At 40.8% G+C, this 18,481-nt stretch overlaps 1 protein-coding gene across 5 annotated transcripts in view; it reads left to right on the top strand.

The window, feature by feature from the left end:
• Positions 1 to 18,481, top strand: part of SGPL1 (sphingosine-1-phosphate lyase 1) — a 62,186-nt gene that overhangs the window by 29,866 nt on the left and 13,839 nt on the right. For 4 of the 5 annotated variants that reach the window (XM_009245511.4, XM_024253123.3, XM_054521688.2 and 1 more), the window contains 4 exon segments: positions 3,258 to 3,325; positions 6,795 to 6,942; positions 9,694 to 9,770; positions 11,454 to 11,582. In XM_009245511.4, the coding sequence (XP_009243786.1) occupies positions 3,258 to 3,325; positions 6,795 to 6,942; positions 9,694 to 9,770; positions 11,454 to 11,582 (422 nt within the window). 5 annotated transcript variants of the gene reach the window in all.

Raw genomic sequence — 18,481 nt, 5'->3', positions numbered from 1 at the left:
GAATTTTGCTGATCTTCCAACACTGAATCCCTCTTGAGGGAAGAGAGTATTTCTGGAACAAAGGATGGAGCCTGGGGTAGAGGAGAAGTGGGCAGCAGCATGAGCTGGGCAGGGGTTAGCAGCCTCTTCCTTAATTCTGCTTCTGTGATTATCAGCTCACAGTTTATTACTTTTACTTTAACGTTGATTTTAACTGTGGGTTGTCCATAATTCACCAACAGAAATCAGCTTTATGTCATGGAGGAAATGATAAACTCTCAGTTTCTTGTTGTGTCACCGTGGGCGACACCCTTAAGCTCTCTTAGCCCATTTCCTTGCAATAAAATGGACGTCATAATAGCTGCTTTACCTAGTCATGGGTAATATGAGGACTGAATGGCATCTTTTGCGTGAGTGGAATTTGGAAACTGTTAAGAACCATGCATTGTTCTTACAGTGGCATTTTCTATTTTGTTAAACTTTTTAAATTCTTTTTTTAAAGTAACAAAAATTGTATGTTTATGGTGTACAACATGATGTTTTCAAATGTGTAAGTTGTGGAATGGCTCAATCAAACTAACATGATTACCTTACGTACTTTTTTTTTTTTTTTTGAGATGGAGTTTCACTCTCTCACCCAGGCTGGAGTGCAGTGGCACGATCTCGGCTCACTGCAACCTCCGCCTCCTGGGTTCAAGCGATTCACCTGCTTCAGCCTCCCGAGTAGCGGGGATTACAGGCGCGTGCCAACACGCCCAGCTAATTTTTGTATTTTTAGTAGAGACAGGGTTTCCCCATGTTGGTCAGGCTGGTCTTGAACTCCTGACCTCCTGATCCGTCTGCCTTGGCCTCCCAAAGTGCTGGGATTACAGGCGTGAACCACCACACCTGGCCTCATGTACCTTTTTTAATGGTGAGAACACTTAAAATCTACTTTCTTAGCAATCTTGACGTATGCAACACATTTTTATTTACTATGTCACCATGATCTCTTGAACTTATTGCTTCCGTCTAACTGGAATTTTCTATCCTTTTGACCATCTCTCAGTCTTCCTTCTTCTCCTTACTCTCAATCCCACTAAAAAATTCTAAATACTTTTCATTCTGTACCTCTGGGGACTTTTGAGATAATCTTTTTAGGTCAGGGCCATGGGATCTTTTTATTTTTAGTTTCTTCATCTCTGTTGCTGTATTCTGTTCTTTTTACCCTGTACCATTTTTTCTCACAACTTCCACAAAATTAGTTTATTATTTTATCCTCCACCTAGTCACATTACTAAACTTCTGGACAGCTGGTCCAGTTTGCTGATTTTTAGACTTCTTTTTACCTCATTAATTACTTCGTCAAATAAGGAAGCATTTCTGAATCTGTACAGCTTTAACAGTTAGAAATAGTTGAATAACAAAAAGCTAAAATATCCAATATTAGATTATAGTCATTTGATGAACTATTATAACATTAAAAAATATGTTTAGAAAGACTTGTTAATAATGTAGAAAGTGCTATCAGTGAGGAGGATACACAGTTATTTTACATTATACAGAATCTCAGTTATGTATTACAGTGTGTAGAACATAGGGCTAGAAGGAAATACTCCAAAATTTAAACAAAAAGTAACCACAAACAAGTGGTTTCAGTCTCTTTGTCTTCTTATTCAGTCTGTGTCTTAGTTACCTGGTTTTGTCCCAGGCGTTTACAGAATGTGGACTCTAGGGAGAGTTAGAGAGGGATGCAGCTGAAGCAAAAACAGCTAGCAGAGATGCAAGGCATGATGTGATAGATACATAAAGGGGGTGCAGACACATCCTGTGGTTGTTGAGTGAAGAGGGAGCTCTTTCTGGCCAGGAAAGTGGGAATTCCCAGATCTCCTAGGAATGCAGTAGAAGTTCATATTCAGTTCACACCTTGGATAAAAGCCAGGCTTAGATTCTTACAGACTCAAACAGAAAATTCCTATGGTGCATTTGAAGCAGTATAGAATCCTGGGAATCCTGGACTGAAAATACAAAGACTTTAGTTAAATCTTTGCTCTATCACTGATTTTATCTGTGGCCTTGAGCAAGTTTTGATGCTTTGATCTTGCATTGCCTTTTATGTCACTTGTGGATGGTATATAATGCCTTCTGTGCCAGCCTCAGAATGCTGTTGTCAGAGTCAGTTGAGATATATTGATTGTGAATGCATCAGAAGGTCTGTTAGTCTATTTAGATAACATGTATTTATGATTATTATGATCGACAGGATTAGTATTCCCTATTTGTTCTATGTACTGCCTGACAGAGTGAACTCTGGCATCTGCGATTTTTCAAACTTTTTTTTCTTTTTGTTGAAACAGGGTCTCACTGTGTTGCCCAGGCTGGTCTCACCCTCCTGTGGTCAAGCAGTCCTCCCACCTTGGCCTCCCACAGTGCTGGGATTAGAGGTGTGAGCCGCTGTGCCTGGCCAGCATCCACAATTTTGAGGGCATTTGTAGGTCCAGAAAATGTTAGAATCTGTGTTGGATGAGAGGCTGGACATAGATCCAAGAAAAACAAAACTAAAAACAGGCTGGCCATTAGTCTTGGGAGAAGGAAGAGAAATGTTGAACATCTAGAAACCTTAGGAAGGTCAAGAATTCTGGAACACATATATCATTTGACCTAGTAGTTTTGCTTCTGGGAGTTTATCCTGTAGGTGTACTTGTAGTTTATCCTGTAGGTGTGCAGTATGGTGTGTGTTACAAGGTTATTTCAGAATGATTTGTAATAGCAAATATTAGAAGCAACCTATATATCCATCATTAAGGGGCAGGTTAAATAAATTTTGGCACATCCATAAAATGGAAAACTCTGCAGCTATAAAAATGAATGAGGATGCACTGATCTTTAAGATAATACTCCTAAGTGGAAAAACAAGGTCTGCTACAGTGCTAGAGTGTGCTACTTTTTGTGCAAAAAAAGGGAGACAAATAAGAATATAGCTTTACTGTTGCACGTGTATGCATAAGGAAACTCTGGGGGGTAGCTTGAGGGTCGGGGGGATAGGTTTGAGAGAGGGAAGCTTCACTGCTTTACTGGGTGTGTTATGTGTTTGTATTTTTAAAATTTTGAACCATGTAAATATAGTACTTACTCACAAACTTAAATTTAAAAGTTTTTTTTTTTTATTTTTTAAAGGAAAGAAACTCTTTGCAATTGGAAGGCAAGTGAGGTTGTGGAAGACACATTGAATGGTTGCTATATGCCAGGTCATATCCATGGAAATTTATTTGAATAAGAGAACCATTTGTTTCTTTTAGGTTTATGGTCAAGGTTTAAAAAGAAATGTTTTAAGCTCACCAGGAAGATGCCCATTATTGGTCGTAAGGTAAGTAGAATCTGTATATGTCATTTTTTCCCCTCTTGATAATCATACCTCTTTCTTTCTATTTACTAAACCTAATATTCTCAAAGTGGAGGGGTGATTTTGTCCCTTACCTCCAGGGGACACTTGGCAGCATTTGGAGACATTGTTGGTGGTCACAGCTTGGATGGGGGGGTGCTCTTGGCATGTAACGGATCGTGGCCAGAAATGCTGCTAAACACTAAGCATCCTACAGTGTACAGAACAGCCCCCCCCACCCGCCAAACACAGAATTATCTGGCTGGAAATGTCAAAATGGCCAAGGTTGAGAACCCTGACTTAACCCTTTCTCCAACGTAACTGGCCAAAGGAGAGATGAGAAGCCTGTTAAGGAAGTAAGAATTTGAAATGAGAAAACCTGACTGTATTGTTAGGTGCTTTGGAACAACATGCAGCTGGCTGACTTTAGGTATTTATCTAGGAGTTGGGTGCTTACATGGTTTAGGTCAGGGGTCGGCAAATGTTTTCTGTAAAGGGCTAGATATGAAACATTTTGGGCTCTGTAGGCCATATCATGTCTGTTGCAACTCCTCACCTCTGCCCTTGCAGAGGGACAGCAGCAAGAGGTTCAGGAATGAGCCTGGCTGTATTCCAGTGAAACTTTCTTTACGAATTCAGGTAGGCCTTAGTTGGTTCCTGGCTGTAGTTTGCTGATCCCGAGTTGCACAGCGCTGTCTCTTGCTCTTTGCAATTATCTGTATTGTAGTATGTCCCCTTTGTTATGTCCTCTTGGCCCTCATCCATGTTGAGGATAAGGTAGTCACCTCTGTGCACCTCCCACAGGTTATCCCAGATGAAGATAAACAGGGCAGGCCACTTGGGAAGCTCTAAGGAATGCATATGAGTCCTTGGAATCTTCATCTCCTCCAGTGCCCTCTCCTGACCCCTCTTTGGTCTTTCCCAACTTTACCTGCCTTCAAGTTTTCTTCTACTTTTGGCTTTCAGTTCCCTTTCCTGGCTATACCAGGGTTAGTTTGCCAACCCCTGACCTAAAGTTGGCCAGTTATCTTTAACCTTTGGCTGAAGTCCATTCAGACCGCTGGCTAACTCTCCCAGAGATAGGTATCTTCAGGTTCATTTCCTGTAGGAGAGTGGGAGCAGTAACAGGTGGTGAAGGGAAATGTGAGCATATAGGCTTCTGTTTGCTCTCCAAATTATATTAATCCCTAAAAGTAAATCCAGTTCTTACGGAGTATAAGGGGTGGGGACAGGGAAGGTATTGTAGAAGATGGACTGTAGCACAAAGGAGATTAGGATTTCCCCTTATCTCCTGAATTTTTTTTTTTTCTTCTCATTCAGTTTTCAGACTTTGAGACAAATAAATGCTAGGGTTCCAGAACCCACTCTTAAACTTATAAAGTAACAGAATTGGAAGATCCTTAGCTTGCCAAGGACTATCTAATCACTCTCCATTTTTCAGAAGCAGATTCTGAGGCTTAGATACAAAAAGTTACATATGTGTGTGTGTGTCTGTGCGCGTGCGTGTATGCGTGTGTGCATGTGTGTATACCTCTGTCATTTATTCACTTAACACATGCTTATTGAGCCACCTGCTCACTGTCAAGTACGTTTCTGGGTGCTGGGGATATGGTGGTGAACAAGACCAAATCCTTCCTCTCATGGAACTTACATTTAATAGGAAAGACAGAAAATAAAGAAGTAAACAAATATGTGGAATTTTATTTTGAAATAAATGCTTTGAGGAAATTAAAATTGGGTAACTTAATACAGGCTTTGAGGCAAGAATTGGGGGTAAGGAAGTACTTGTGCTTTCTAATATACCTCTCTGTCACTTTTTGTCTGTTTTATGGCAATAGCATACTCTATGCATGGAAGCTCAGCTTTCATAGCCTGTTCTGTTGCATGAGTCACCATTTATGTGAATTAATTTTTTAATTTACAACTTAAAAAATGTCTTCACGTCCATAGCATGCCCAGGCATTACCCAGGAGTGTAGCCTCTGCTCCCTGCCAGTGTGGGCCTCTTAGACTATTGCAGATGTGCTCGAAAGGAGTGGCTTTCCCTGTGGTTTCATTGAGGGCCATATCTAAGAAGATCTTCTTGTATTCTAATTATCCTTGGCTAGAGATGAGAAAATCTTAGTGTGGAGTGAGTTCTGGCGTTCTTTAACAAATATATTGCTGAAACAATAGCACTGTGACATGAACAAATCGTGACATGTAGCTTCTCTCCCCAAACCTACTACCCAAGAGTCTTTTGCTATAAGTAGCAGCCCCTGCCCTTCTGCCTCCTTACTCTGCTATTTTTTTTCCCTCAGCACTTTTTGTTACCTGTCTTATTATTTTCTGTCTCTCCTGCTGAAGATAAACTTCATGAGGACAGGAGGTTTTTTTTTCCTGTGTGCTCCATTGCCTAAGTTTGTTTTGTTCACTGTGTATCCTTGGCCTGCATATTTGTGAATAAGCAGTGAATATGAATGTGAATACGTAAGTGAATAAAAGAAAACAGCTCAGAAGCTGTGGCTTTGAGGATGGAAAAGAAGAGAACCATAGTTGATAAACTGCCTAGCAGAAAGGACCTTAGTTCCTTTTAACATTTTGGGGTCAGACAGTGCAAGCTGTCGACAGCAGCTTAAGGAGATACATTAGAGTCTTCCAGGCAGTTCTTAGAATGCCTTGTGCTGCGTGCATGTCTGTTGAAGGAGCTCATCACTTGCACAAGGACCAGAATCACTTTTACTGCAGCATGGACAGTTTTCTGGCTACTGTTCCTAGTTCTACCTTTGATTCTTTTACACGCACACTGTAGCTGCTGCCAAGGCAGGATCAAAGTCCAAATATTGCCCTCAAGGAAGTGCTGACTTTAGCAATGCCAACCAAGTGAAGCAGCAGTGATGTCAACGTGTCAGAGAAAAGGGTTATGGGGAAATTGGGTGCAATTTTTTTTTTTTTTTTTGGAGACAGCTTGCTCTGTTGCCCAGGCTGGATGGAGTACAGTGGTGCGATCTTGGCTCACTGCAACCTCCACCTCCTGGGTTCAAGTGATTCTCATGCCTCAGCCTCCCAAGTAGCTGGGATTACAGATGCCTGCTACCATGCTTGGCTAATTTTTGTATTTTTGGTAGAGACGGGGTTTCACCATATTGGCCAGGCTGGTCTCGAACTCCTGACCTCTAATGATCCGCCCACCTCGGCTTCCTGAAGAACTGTGATAATAGGTGTAAGCCACCGCAACCGGCTGAGTGCATCTTGACCTTTAGAGAGAAGCTTCGCTTTTCAAATTTTTAAGAGGCTGTTGTACATGCCAGAAAGTAGCTGATCAGTCAGAATATCACCATATATCTTTAGGAAAAATGTTAGTCTAGTTACTTGTGCAGTGCCTAGCATTGAGCAGTTGCTTGACTGTCATAATAATTCTGCTGTCTCTACTGTACTCTTGCATCTGGATAACTTTGTCTTTCTTACCTTTGGAGATTCAAGACAAGTTGAACAAGACCAAGGATGATATTAGCAAGAACATGTCATTCCTGAAAGTGGACAAAGAGTATGTGAAAGCTTTACCCTCCCAGGGTCTGAGCTCATCTGCTGTTTTGGAGAAACTTAAGGAGTACAGCTCTATGGGTATGATGCTTGGCATATACATGCTCTCTACTTCCTTAAAGAGACGGGTTTTGTCATTGTTTAATGTTCACATAGGTTAAGAGTAACTCATCATTGGTTAATACATGTTTAGGAGGGCCTACTCTCTGTTTCACAGGTTGAATTTCCTATTTTTAAAATTATGTTTAGATTCATCCTTCATCCATAAAGCAAGCAAATCTCAGAGACAGTGGAACTTGGCTTTATTTCCTTTTGTAAGCATGAATAAAACAAATATATTTGTGTTTAAGAAGAGAGAATATAAGATATGTAATACAAATGAAATACAGATTCATGTAAAAATGTGAAATCTGCATAAAGGCACAAAAGAAAATAAGTCACTATAATTCCACCATCAAAGATAAACAGATGGTATCTATCTTTATGCATGCAGCTATAGGTAGAGCTGTCTATATAGTTTACATCTATCTATATATGTTTATCTATCTGAGAATGCTAATAGTGTTTGTCTGTATGTATACACATATATGCATGAGTACATCTGGGAAGGATAAATAGACCAAATAGCTTGGTGCTTAAGAGCGTAACCCTGGAACCAGCCTGGATTCATATCTTGGTTTGCCACTTAAAGTATGCCTTTGGCGAGTTACTTAACTTCTGTATGTCACAGTTCCTGTATCTCTACAATGGGGATAGTAATAGTAGTACAGTACTTACCTGAAAAGATGATTATGGGGATTAAATGAGATCATACATGTATAAATGTTTTATAGTGCCTGGCATATAGTAAGGATTCAGTAAATGTTAACCATTATTGCTATTATTAACTCAAACAGATTTATGTTTGTTACTGATTAAGATCATATTACAAGTACTTTTTAAAAATAAGCTCTTTAGTTTGATATATTTATAGAAAAGTAGCAAAGATGATAGAGATTTCCCTATACCCAGCTTCTCCTGATGTTAATATCCTCTATAACCATGGTACGTTTATCAAAACTAAAAAATTAACATTGGTACAGTGCTATTAACTATACTACAAATTCTATTTCTAGTTCATCAGGGTTTTTTTTTGTTTTGCTATGTTTTGTTTTAAACTAATGTTCTTTTTTCTATTCTAGGAGCCAGTCCAGGAGCCATGTTGCATTTTGACAAATACCCTTATTTTTTATTTTTTGAGACAGAGTCTCACTGTGTTGCCCAGGCTGGAATGCAGTGGTGTGATCTCAGCTCACTGCAACCTCCACCTCCCAGGCTTAAGCAATTCTCGTGCCTCAGCCTCCCAAGTAGCTGGGATTACAGGTGTGCGGCACCATACCCAGCTAATTTTTTGTGTTTTTAGTAGAGATAAGGTTTCACCATGTTGCCCAGGCTGGTCTCGAACTCCTGAACTCAGGTGATTTGCCCACCTTGGCCTCCCAAAGTGCTAGGATTATAGGTGTGAGCCACTGTGCTCAGCCTTGAAAAATACCCTTATAATTTCTAAGTGACATGTGTTGAGGTCTTGACATTGAATAGTACAAAATTTGATATAGTCTAGGATGTAGATGAATAAAGCAGGGGTTAGCACTCTAAAACCTGGTATTAAAGATTTCCATGATTATGAGAGCTGGTTGCCGCCATCATATTGCCTTCTCTTTAAGTCACTGTCCATTGCTGTATTCTCTAGCATCAGTAAAAGAACAGGAAATGAAACCAGTTATCTTATTTTTGAAAGGCTGGTGACCACTGGTCTGAAGCTGTGTATAGTACAGAGCAGTGTCCTCTAAGGAAAGAGTGAAAGTCAAATGGGCAGCAAGCCAGAGCTTGGCAGATTGCTGTAAGAATGAGTTTGTCTGTATATTTACCACTTAGTTTTCTGTTCTCAAGAGCTGAAGATCTTTGCTTTGGAGAGCCCATGGCTCCATGCAGTTTTTAGTTGGTGTGCTTCTGTAATAGCTTTCTCACTACCCACTTTCAGTAGGGCACAGCTGCATTGTAGCACAAGGACCTGAGACACCTACATCAACAAATTTGTGGGTAAAATGAAGAATGTCTCGGGGAGAGAAGAAAGTGGAAAGTCAGATCTTATATTCTACTCAGGAACTTTACTTTTCTTTCCACACTGGGATAAAGGAGGTTTATCCCAATGTTGACTGTGTTCCTGATCTTGAATATGCTACAGCGTGTGCTGCTGGAAGCAGATAACTAGTTCTATGTGGGTTTCCAGGCTTGGCTTAAGGGAGCCGGCGTCTGAGACCGGGGTGCTCATGGTTTATACCTCATTGTGGTTTGTTTGCTGGTTTCATCTCTGATGATAGTGTGCTGAAATTTCACACTTTTCATCTTGCTTTCTTCTGCCAACTCTGCCCATAATAGTTCTCAAAATTCCTAGGACTGGATAGGAAAGGAGAGAAGAAGGAAGCTATTGCAGAAAAAGGCCACTCCAAAGCCATATAGAGAACAAAAAATAAGTATAGACAAAGGCAAATGTTCCCGCTGTTAGAAGGCAGTTGAGGATGAGGACAACATTATTATCAGACTGCCTTTATTGTAGCTAAATGCTATTAATATCTTTTTCACATTGCTGATAATAATGATTTTTCATCTTTATTTTATTGTGCTAACTCTATTGAACTTTTTTCTTGATTTGCTATAAGAATGCTGTTAGGTTTCCACTCAACATTTTTTTCTTTTGTATCTAGAGGGGTTTCTTCCTGTTTCTTCTTTATTAGAACCTGTCTTCCCAGAGATTCTTGCTTATTGACCCAGTGACCTTACCTTTCTCTGCAGACGCCTTCTGGCAAGAGGGGAGAGCCTCTGGAACAGTGTACAGTGGGGAGGAGAAGCTCACTGAGCTCCTTGTGAAGGTGAGCGTCCAGTTCTTGAGGGAAGCCTGTGAGGTCTGTGCCAGTTTACATGACCTCCTTTTTTCTCCTTACTTTTGTAAGTAGAAAAATTACTTAAGGAAAGCTTATTGGTACAATAAAACCATAAAAGTTTCTCTTCACCCAAACATAGGTGAATATGTATAATATTATCAAAGACATCTTCAGTCTGTAAAATAGTAAAATGTTATTTATGTTTTCAGTCTTTGCAGATGTCCTGTCTAGAAGGCAGATTACTAGGGAAGGTAGTCCTGTCAGATGACATTTTTGTGGTGAGACAGATTTTGTTTGATAAGAAGAGATAAGATAGGGAAACTCTTTCATAATTTTCTCAAATCATGTGACCCAGGATGAGCAGTGGTCTCATGTATACTTCAAATAATTCTCAGTCTTAGCTTCTTCCATTTCTAATGAAATTTATTTTTATTTTATTTTATTATTTTTAGAGACAAAGTCTCACTCTGTCACACAGGCTGGAGTGGAGTGGTGTAATCATGGCTCACTTCAGCCTTGACCTCTTTGGCTCAAGTGATCCTCCCACCTCAGCCTCCTGAGTAGTTGGGACTACAGGCGTGCACCATTACACCCAGCTAATTTTTGTATTTTTTTGGTAGAGATGGGGCCTCACTCTGTTGCCCAGGCTGGTCTTCAACTCCCAGCCTCAAGCGATCCTCCTGCCTCGGCCTCTGAAAGTGTTGAGATTACAGGTGTGAACCACTGCACTCGGCCCTCATATTTGTTTTTGAAACTCCAGTTCATCATATAAAATTGGGGTTGTACTGATGATCTCTGAGGTCTTTGAGTTCGATTATTATAAATATGAAACTGTCCCTTACTAAATAAATATGGCAGGTTTTGCATAAGTTGGTGTAATGCTCTGATCTTCTGTGCTTAAAATCTTTCAGTAGCTTCCCATTATCTACAGGATGAAACTCAGGTTCTTATGTAGCAGAGAATACAAGTTTCTTCATGAGCCAGCTCCCACTTACTTTTTCTTAACTACTTCTCTTTATTTCCCACATAAACACTAATCCTGCCTTTTCTCTTTACTAAATGTGTCATGCTCTTATGTTGTTTTCCTTCCCTTCCATCATTCCTCTTGTTCCAAATGATGATTCCTACTCATCTCTCAAAGTTCCACTCAGCAGACACCTCTAGATCACTCAGGATGTTAGTTGTTCCCTCTTCAGGGTCCCTTAGCACTCTGTACACAAACCTGATATTGCAGTCGATAACAACAGCTGCTTTGTGCCAGACATTCTACTAAGTGCTTCACATGCATTATGTTATTTAATTATTGCTAGAACGCTAGAAGATAGCTACCATAACAACTTCTGCGTATGAAGAAACAACCTTAGATTATGTGGCCTACACAGCTGAAAGTAATAGGCAAAGCTTAGACTTCCTCCTGGGTCGGTTTGGTGTTATAGTCTGCGCTTTTAACCATATTTATACTTCTTTCCTCATAACATTGTAAAATTATTTATTTACATATCTGTCTCCTCCGCTATGTTTTGATCTTCTTTTGGTTGAGGAATATATCTTACCTTTTTTTCCAGTTTATATTGTTGTGCCTAATACTTAGAAACTGTTGTTTAGTGTATGATTCTTTGTCCTATATAGTGTAATAGTTTTGATTTCACATATGCTTGCATTTTTTTGCAGGCTTATGGAGATTTTGCATGGAGTAACCCCCTGCATCCAGATATCTTCCCAGGACTACGCAAGATAGAGGCAGAAATTGTGAGGATAGCTTGTTCCCTGTTCAATGGGGGACCAGATTCGTGTGGATGTGTAAGTATATGCAAGAGGCATCCAATAGCCTTACTTTTTAGGTTAAAATAGAAGAGTTTTTAATAAATAAAAATTATATTTTAAAAAATAAAAAATATTAAAAATGTTTTACTACACAAGAAATATTTGATCATTATAGAAAGATCATTTTACTACACAAGGAATATTTGACATTGTAGAAAGATCCTAATTAACTGCAGTTTTAAATGTTACTTGTAATTTTGTAACCTAGAGAATGTCAACATTTTGGTATATATTCTTCTAGATATTTTTCTTTTCACCTTTTTATTTTGAAAAACTTTGAACCTACATTGAGTTGCTAGGATAGCTTAAAGAACACCTTAGATTCACTAAATGTAAATATGTTGCCATATCTGCTCTCTACACTCTTTCCCTCCCTACCCCCTTCTTCACTCATCCCCCACCTGCACAGCTACCATTCCCCTATTTATCTGTGTATACTTTTGTTGTACCATCCAGCAGTGTTTTTAGTGTACTTCTGGTTTTACCTGAGCCAAAGTTTATTATTTTGCTGTAAACTGAACCTCATTTAGTTGCTATTAGGCATAAAGAAAGGGGGAGGACATCATTATATTTAAAGAAACACATGAGTATTCTTTGTTTTACCTGTTCTTTCAAGTAGATGGTTGTTAGTTTTCCTAAACTATGATAAACTTCTGTTTAGATCTGTTGTCTTTAGAAAAAACGAAATCTCAGGTTATGTAGGATAGATAGGTTTAACTCAATATGCTGTAATGGTGTCCTAGAGGTGCTAATCCTATCAGATACTCATCATATTTGCAGTCATTATAAAGACTACAGATTTAATTATTGAAGGGCCCATTCGAAGAGAAGAATACCTAATAGTTTAGTTTCTTTTTTTTTTTTTTCCAGGAAGCATTGTTTTTGTTTTGTTTTTCTAATATGTTGGTACCATGAAAATCATCATGTTCAAATATTAGTAGTAATAAAGGTGATATGCCTGGCATTCATTTTCAAAACAAAATACTGAAACTGTTAAAAACAGAACCACCCATAATACAGCAGCAGTTTCCCTTAGAGTACTGAGGTGAACAGGGTGACTTTCAGAGGGAAAATGATAATGTACTTACAGTATATTCTCCTATGCCATTAGACTCTTGAAGAACTTGTAAGAGGCCACAGACTAAATAGCCACAGAACAGTTTGGCCTTATCTGGTAAATTTGAAGATACATATATCTTATGACCCAGAAATTCTGCTACTAGGACATATTCTAGAAAAATTAGTACACATATATATCAGGATATATGGACATTAATATTCATAGCAATGTTATTCATGATAGCTAAAAACTGGAAGTAATTCAAATGCCTATCCACAGGACATAGATGAATAAATTGTGGAATGCTGTGTGTGCCTCAATCCATTGTAGCTGTTATTCAGATTGATGTACAAATTACCTCATCCATCTTTGGCCAGTGGAAACATCATATTGGCTCCTAGGTCCATTTACACAACCCAAGTAATCTTTGAAAGCCTTTTTTCTCTCTTTCCTTTTTTTTTTTTTTTGACGAAATATTCCAGGTTCAGGTTCACTTTGTCCATTTCCTGCTCCAGGCCTACAATCAGCCATTCATTTGTCCAAGGAGCCCTGGTTCATTTAAAACTAGGTAAAATAATTACATAGTTCCAAAATCACATTTATGGAACAAGACAGATTTAAAAAAAAAAGTTAACCAGAATGCAGTCCAGAGAGACAAAGAAATAGAAAGTATGAAAGAGAGGCTAAGAGATGCAGAGGATAGGAAGAGAAGGCTAACACACATCTAATTGGTGTTTGAGAGCAGCCAGAGAAAACAGATTACCTACAAAGGCATAACTGTTAGGACAACTGATATTCTCAATAGCAACGATGGCTGGGGCAGTTGGGGGTAGATGAAAGATTGGCTGTAAATTGAAAATTGCTGGAGCCTGGTGATAAGTAGTGAGAGGTGACAGCGTGCTGGCAGTCCTCACAGCCCTAGCTCGCTCTTGGCGCCTCCTCTGCCTGGGCTCCCACTTTGGCGGCACTTGAGGAGCCCTTCAGCCCACCGCTGCACTGTAGGAGCCCCTTTCTGGGCTGGCCAAGGCCGGAGCCGGCTCCCTTAGCTTGCAGGGAGGTGTGGAGGGAGAAGCGCGAGCGGGAACCGGGGCTGCGCTGCGCGGCGCGGTGCGGCGCTTTCCGGACAGCTGGAGTTCCGGGTTGGCGTGGGCTTGGCGGGCCCCGCACTCGCACTCGGAGCAGCCGGCCGGCCCTGCTGGCCCTGGGCAATGAGGGGCTTAGCAGCCGGGCCAGCATCTGCGGAGGTGGTACTAGGTCCCCCAGCAGTGCCGGCCCACCGGCACTGCGCTCAATTTCTCGCAGGGCCTTAGCTGCCTTCCCGTGGGGCAGGGCTCGGGACCTGCAGCCCGCCATGCCTGAGCCTTCCACCCCTTCCGTGGGCTCCAGTGCGGCCCGAGCCTCTTCGACAAGCACCACTCCCTGCTCCACGGCCCCCAGTGACATCGACCACCCAAGGGCTGAGGAGTGCAGGCGCACTGCGGGGGACTGGCAGGCAGCTCCACCTGCAGCCCCGGTGCGGGATCCACTGGGTGAAGCCAGCTGGGCTCCTGAGTCTGGTGGGGCCTTGGAGAACCTTTATGTCTAGCTCAGGGATTGTAAATACACCAATCGGCACTCTGTATCTAGCTCAAGGTTTGTAAACACACCAATCAGCACCCTGTGTCTAGCTCAGGTTTTGTGAGTGCACTAGTGGACACTCTGTATCTAGCTGCTCTGGTGGTGCCTTGGAGAACCTTTATTTCTAGCTCAGAGATTGTAAATACACCAATGGCACTCTGTATCTAGCTCAAGGTTTGTAAACACACCAATCAGCACCCTGTGTCTAGCTCAGGGTTTGTGAGTGCACCAATCGACACTCTGTATCTAGCTGTTCTGGTGGGGCCTTGGAGAACCTTTGTGTCCATACTCTAACTAATCTGATGGGGACGTGGAGAACCTTTGTGTCTAGCTCAGGGATTGTAAATGCACCAATCAGCGCCCTGTCAAAACCGACCACTCGGTCTACCAATCAGCAGGACATGGGTGGGGCCAGATAAGAGAATAAAAGCAGGGTGCGGGAGCCAGCAGTGGCAACCAGCTCGGATCCTCTTCCCCACTGTGAAAGCTTTGTTCTTTTGGTCTTTGCAATAAATCTTGTTACTGCTCACTCTTTGGGTCTACGCTGCTTTTATGAGCTGTAACACTCACGGGCGAAGGTCTGCAGCTTCACCCCTGAAGCCAGTGAGACCACGAGCCCTCCGGGAGGAACGAACAACTCCGGACGCGCTGCCTTAAGAGCTGTAATACTCACTGCGAAGGTATGCAGCTTCACTCCTGAGCCAGTGAGACCACGAACACACCAGAAGGAAGAAACTCCGAACACATCCGAACATCAAAAGGAACAAACTCCAGACGCGCTACCTTAAGAGCTGTAACACTCACTGTGAGGGTCCGCGGCTTCATTCTTGAAGTCAGTGAGACCAAGAACCCACCAATTCCGGACACAGTAGAAGCCCATTGGGCTTTTAAATTTTATTTACTCTAATTTCATTCTTAAGAATTCTGTTTTGTAGTTCTCCTTTTATTATTATTATTTTTTGAGACGGCCTCACTCTGTTGCTCAGGCCAGAGTGTAGTGGTGCCATCTCAACTCACTGCAGCCTTGACCTCTCTGGGCTCAAGTGACCCTCCCACCTCAGCCCCCTCGAGTAGCTGGGACTACAGGCACGCACCACCATGCCTCGCTAATTTTTGTATTTTTAGTAGAGATGGGGTTTCATCATGTTGCCCAGGCTGGTCTTGAACTCCCAAGCTCAAGTGATCTGCCTGCCTTGGCTTCTCAAAGTGCTGGGATTACAGGCGTTAAGCCACCACGCTTGGCCGTCTTTTTTTTTTTTTTTTAATCTGCTTGGTTGTTTTTTATAGTCCCTTTCCTTGGCTTAACTTTTGTTTACTTAAATATATTACACATAAATATCTTGTATTCTGTGTCTGATAATTCCGGTATCCATGAACCTTACCTGATTCTGCTGGCTTCACTCGTGGTTCCTTGTTTCCTTATATTTGTGATTTTATTTTATTTATTTTTTTATGAGCCACTCATTTTTCTGGGAACCTAGGGATTCTTTGAGGCCTAGATTGAAGTTAAGTCTGGAAGTTCTCTTCTTCCAGAGAAGGTTTGTCATACCTTTGTGAGTTGCTGGGGATTGCCACCACACTGGAACCAAATTAAGTCAAATCCTTAGCTTGTCATTTTGTACCACAGAGGTAGTGTGACTTTTGACCACAAACTCACATAAAGTCTTCCTTGTTACACATTCTTGAAAGATTGCTATTTTTCTTTACTTGAACATCAGGGTTGAGAAAAACAGTTTTTCTTTTCTCTTTTGCAGTAGTGGGATTTATTTCTTGTACACTGAAGAGTGTGGTTTTTTCCAGCCATCTCCTGTTGGACTCCTTATCTTGGGCAGTCTCTAATATATCTTCTGGTCCATCCTTTGCTCATCTGTCAGTGTAGGAGTTTGAAGTCTGAAGGGGCTGGTGCCGCCTCAGGGTGAAAGCTAGTTTTGGCACTAGCTTACCTTGCAGGATTCTTGATTTTGCTTTGTTTGGGGGTTTAGCAAGTTTCTTTATGTTAGCTTAGTGATAGGTTTAAATTTTTTTTTTGATGTTTTATCAAGTTTTTTAGTTATTTCAGTTAGGAAGGTTGCTCAAGGTATATAATATTGCTAGAAATAGAAGTTCCATAATTGTTTTTTCCATGTGACAGACCTTCGTCTATTTGAAAGCCCCTTTCTCCCTGAATCTTCTCTGCCCCACGTTTTTCTGGGTTACTCCGCTGTTCATATGATTTCACAGACTTCCAGCCATTACAGCCATTCTCTGTATGACTTTTGGTTGCCTCTGGCCAGATTGAACACAGTTCTCCACAAATGGAGTGGCATTGATCTTTCAATCTGTCTTTTTTTAATCTGGGTTCAATAAACTTATCTCAGACCTTTTCCTTGAAGTCAGCATTTTTATTCTTGGCAATGTTTATTTTATTCCTTGCTGTTCCTAATGTCTTTGTTAGTTCTGTATGGCTTTGTTGTTTTAGGTCTGTAGCTCATTCTGTTGTTTCGTGGTCTAGGTTTTGAACTCTTTGTTTTGTTAAATTCATGTTCTTATGATATTTTCCTATAGTGAGAAAGTTATAAGGGGTTTCCTTCATCCCTTAGCTTGTTTCCTTCTGTGTTGGGTTTTTATTTTGCATGCTACATACTACCTTTTCCCCTGCCTTTTAGTATGTTTGCATAGTTTCCTTGCCATTTTCTCTTATCCTGGGGTGACATTCTCCAGACATTGTTTGTTCTTATGCACTGTGGGTGCTTCCTGTCTGAGACCATTTGCCTGGGGACAAAGCTCAGCCAAAGCTTTGTTCTGTCTGTATTAGAATAACCAGGTCTATTCTGAGATTCTCTTCAAAGTTACCTATCAGAGTTCACTCTCTTATTTGGAAGAGAGAATACCCTTTGAGCTCTGATTATTTAATTCACTGAAGTCTTCACTCTAAAGAGCCAATCCTGATGTTCTCTCTTCCATTTTGCTCATTTCTCCCTAGCAGCCATGTTTACCACTCACTCATAAGAAGAGGAAGAAGATAAGGAAACCCCCTCAGCTTGCCTCTGCAGATTTGGGGGTATAAAGGAAAATTCTCAGGATTTTGCTGACTTTGCAGTACAGTTTCAAGGGCTGATTAGAAACTAGTGTTTTGCTTACTTCTGCTCTCTGCTGTTTCACTGTTTCGTTTTTTTTTTTTTTGATTGCCAATATTTGAAGTTTATTGCCTAGATTATCTCTCTTTCCTTGTTTGGTTGTTGTTATTGTAGGTTTTGACTCTTTTCTCTCCCTGCACTCACCCTTTTTTTTTCTTCCCATCTTACTCCAGAAGTCCAGGCCTAGGGGTTTTTTGCATTGCTGCAATTTTAAACCATATCTCTATTATTTTGATCTTCTTCAGCACGTGTGAGGGATCAGAAGAAGGATAGAGTCTGATTCCCAGGCTCTTCTAATATTTAGACTTATAAAATAACTAATCAGCACTGGTATTGTCTTTTTCCCTCTCCCACTCTGTCTCCCCCACTCCTCCCTTAGCTTCTTATTTCTCTCTCTGGATGAGCTGCTTCTAGGGAAGAAGGAGTTCACTGTTCAGAGGTGGGAAGCCAGAAGATAAGACCAAATGGCTGGGCAGTCTTTAGGCTATTCCTAGCTAAGAGTTGTAAGTGCTCTCATTCTTTGTTCTTCAACCTTAAACTATCTTTCCTTCTATTAACTTTGTCTCAGTTACAATGATAGAGGTAACTTCACATATTAAAAGAAATTAGGTTATCATGTGAAACACTCTTCTTGGCTTGTGCTAATGTTATCAGATCCAAACAGCATCTGAAAGAAAATTTTCCAAGTAGATGATGATCTCTTGTTTTCTGAAATACATATCGTATGTTAAAGTGAGTTTTTATACATGTTGAAAGAAGTTGAATAACATAACAAATGGTTACTGAGACCTCCATTATCTTACTTCACAGTTAAAATTCCTGTTTTTCTTTGGGTATAGGAGGTAGAAAGAAGTAGGAGAGTAATAGCATTTTAAAACACAGAATCAAAAATACATATTAAAAGTAGAACTTAGGCCCAGGCACAGTGACTCATGCCTGTAGTCCCAGCACCATGGGAGGCTGAGGCAAGTGGATTGCTCGAGCCCAGGAATTCGAGACCAGCCTGGGCAACTAGGTGAAACCCTGTCTCTACAAAAAATAACAAAAGTTAGCCAGGCATGGTGGTGTGTGCCTGTAGTCCC

The sequence above is a fragment of the Pongo abelii genome, chromosome 8 (genome assembly GCF_028885655.2).
Source record: "Pongo abelii isolate AG06213 chromosome 8, NHGRI_mPonAbe1-v2.0_pri, whole genome shotgun sequence".
Taxonomy (NCBI): Eukaryota; Metazoa; Chordata; class Mammalia; order Primates; family Hominidae; genus Pongo; species Pongo abelii.
The sequence above is the reverse complement of the archived record's forward strand: the minus strand, read 5'-3'. Positions and strand labels throughout refer to the sequence as shown.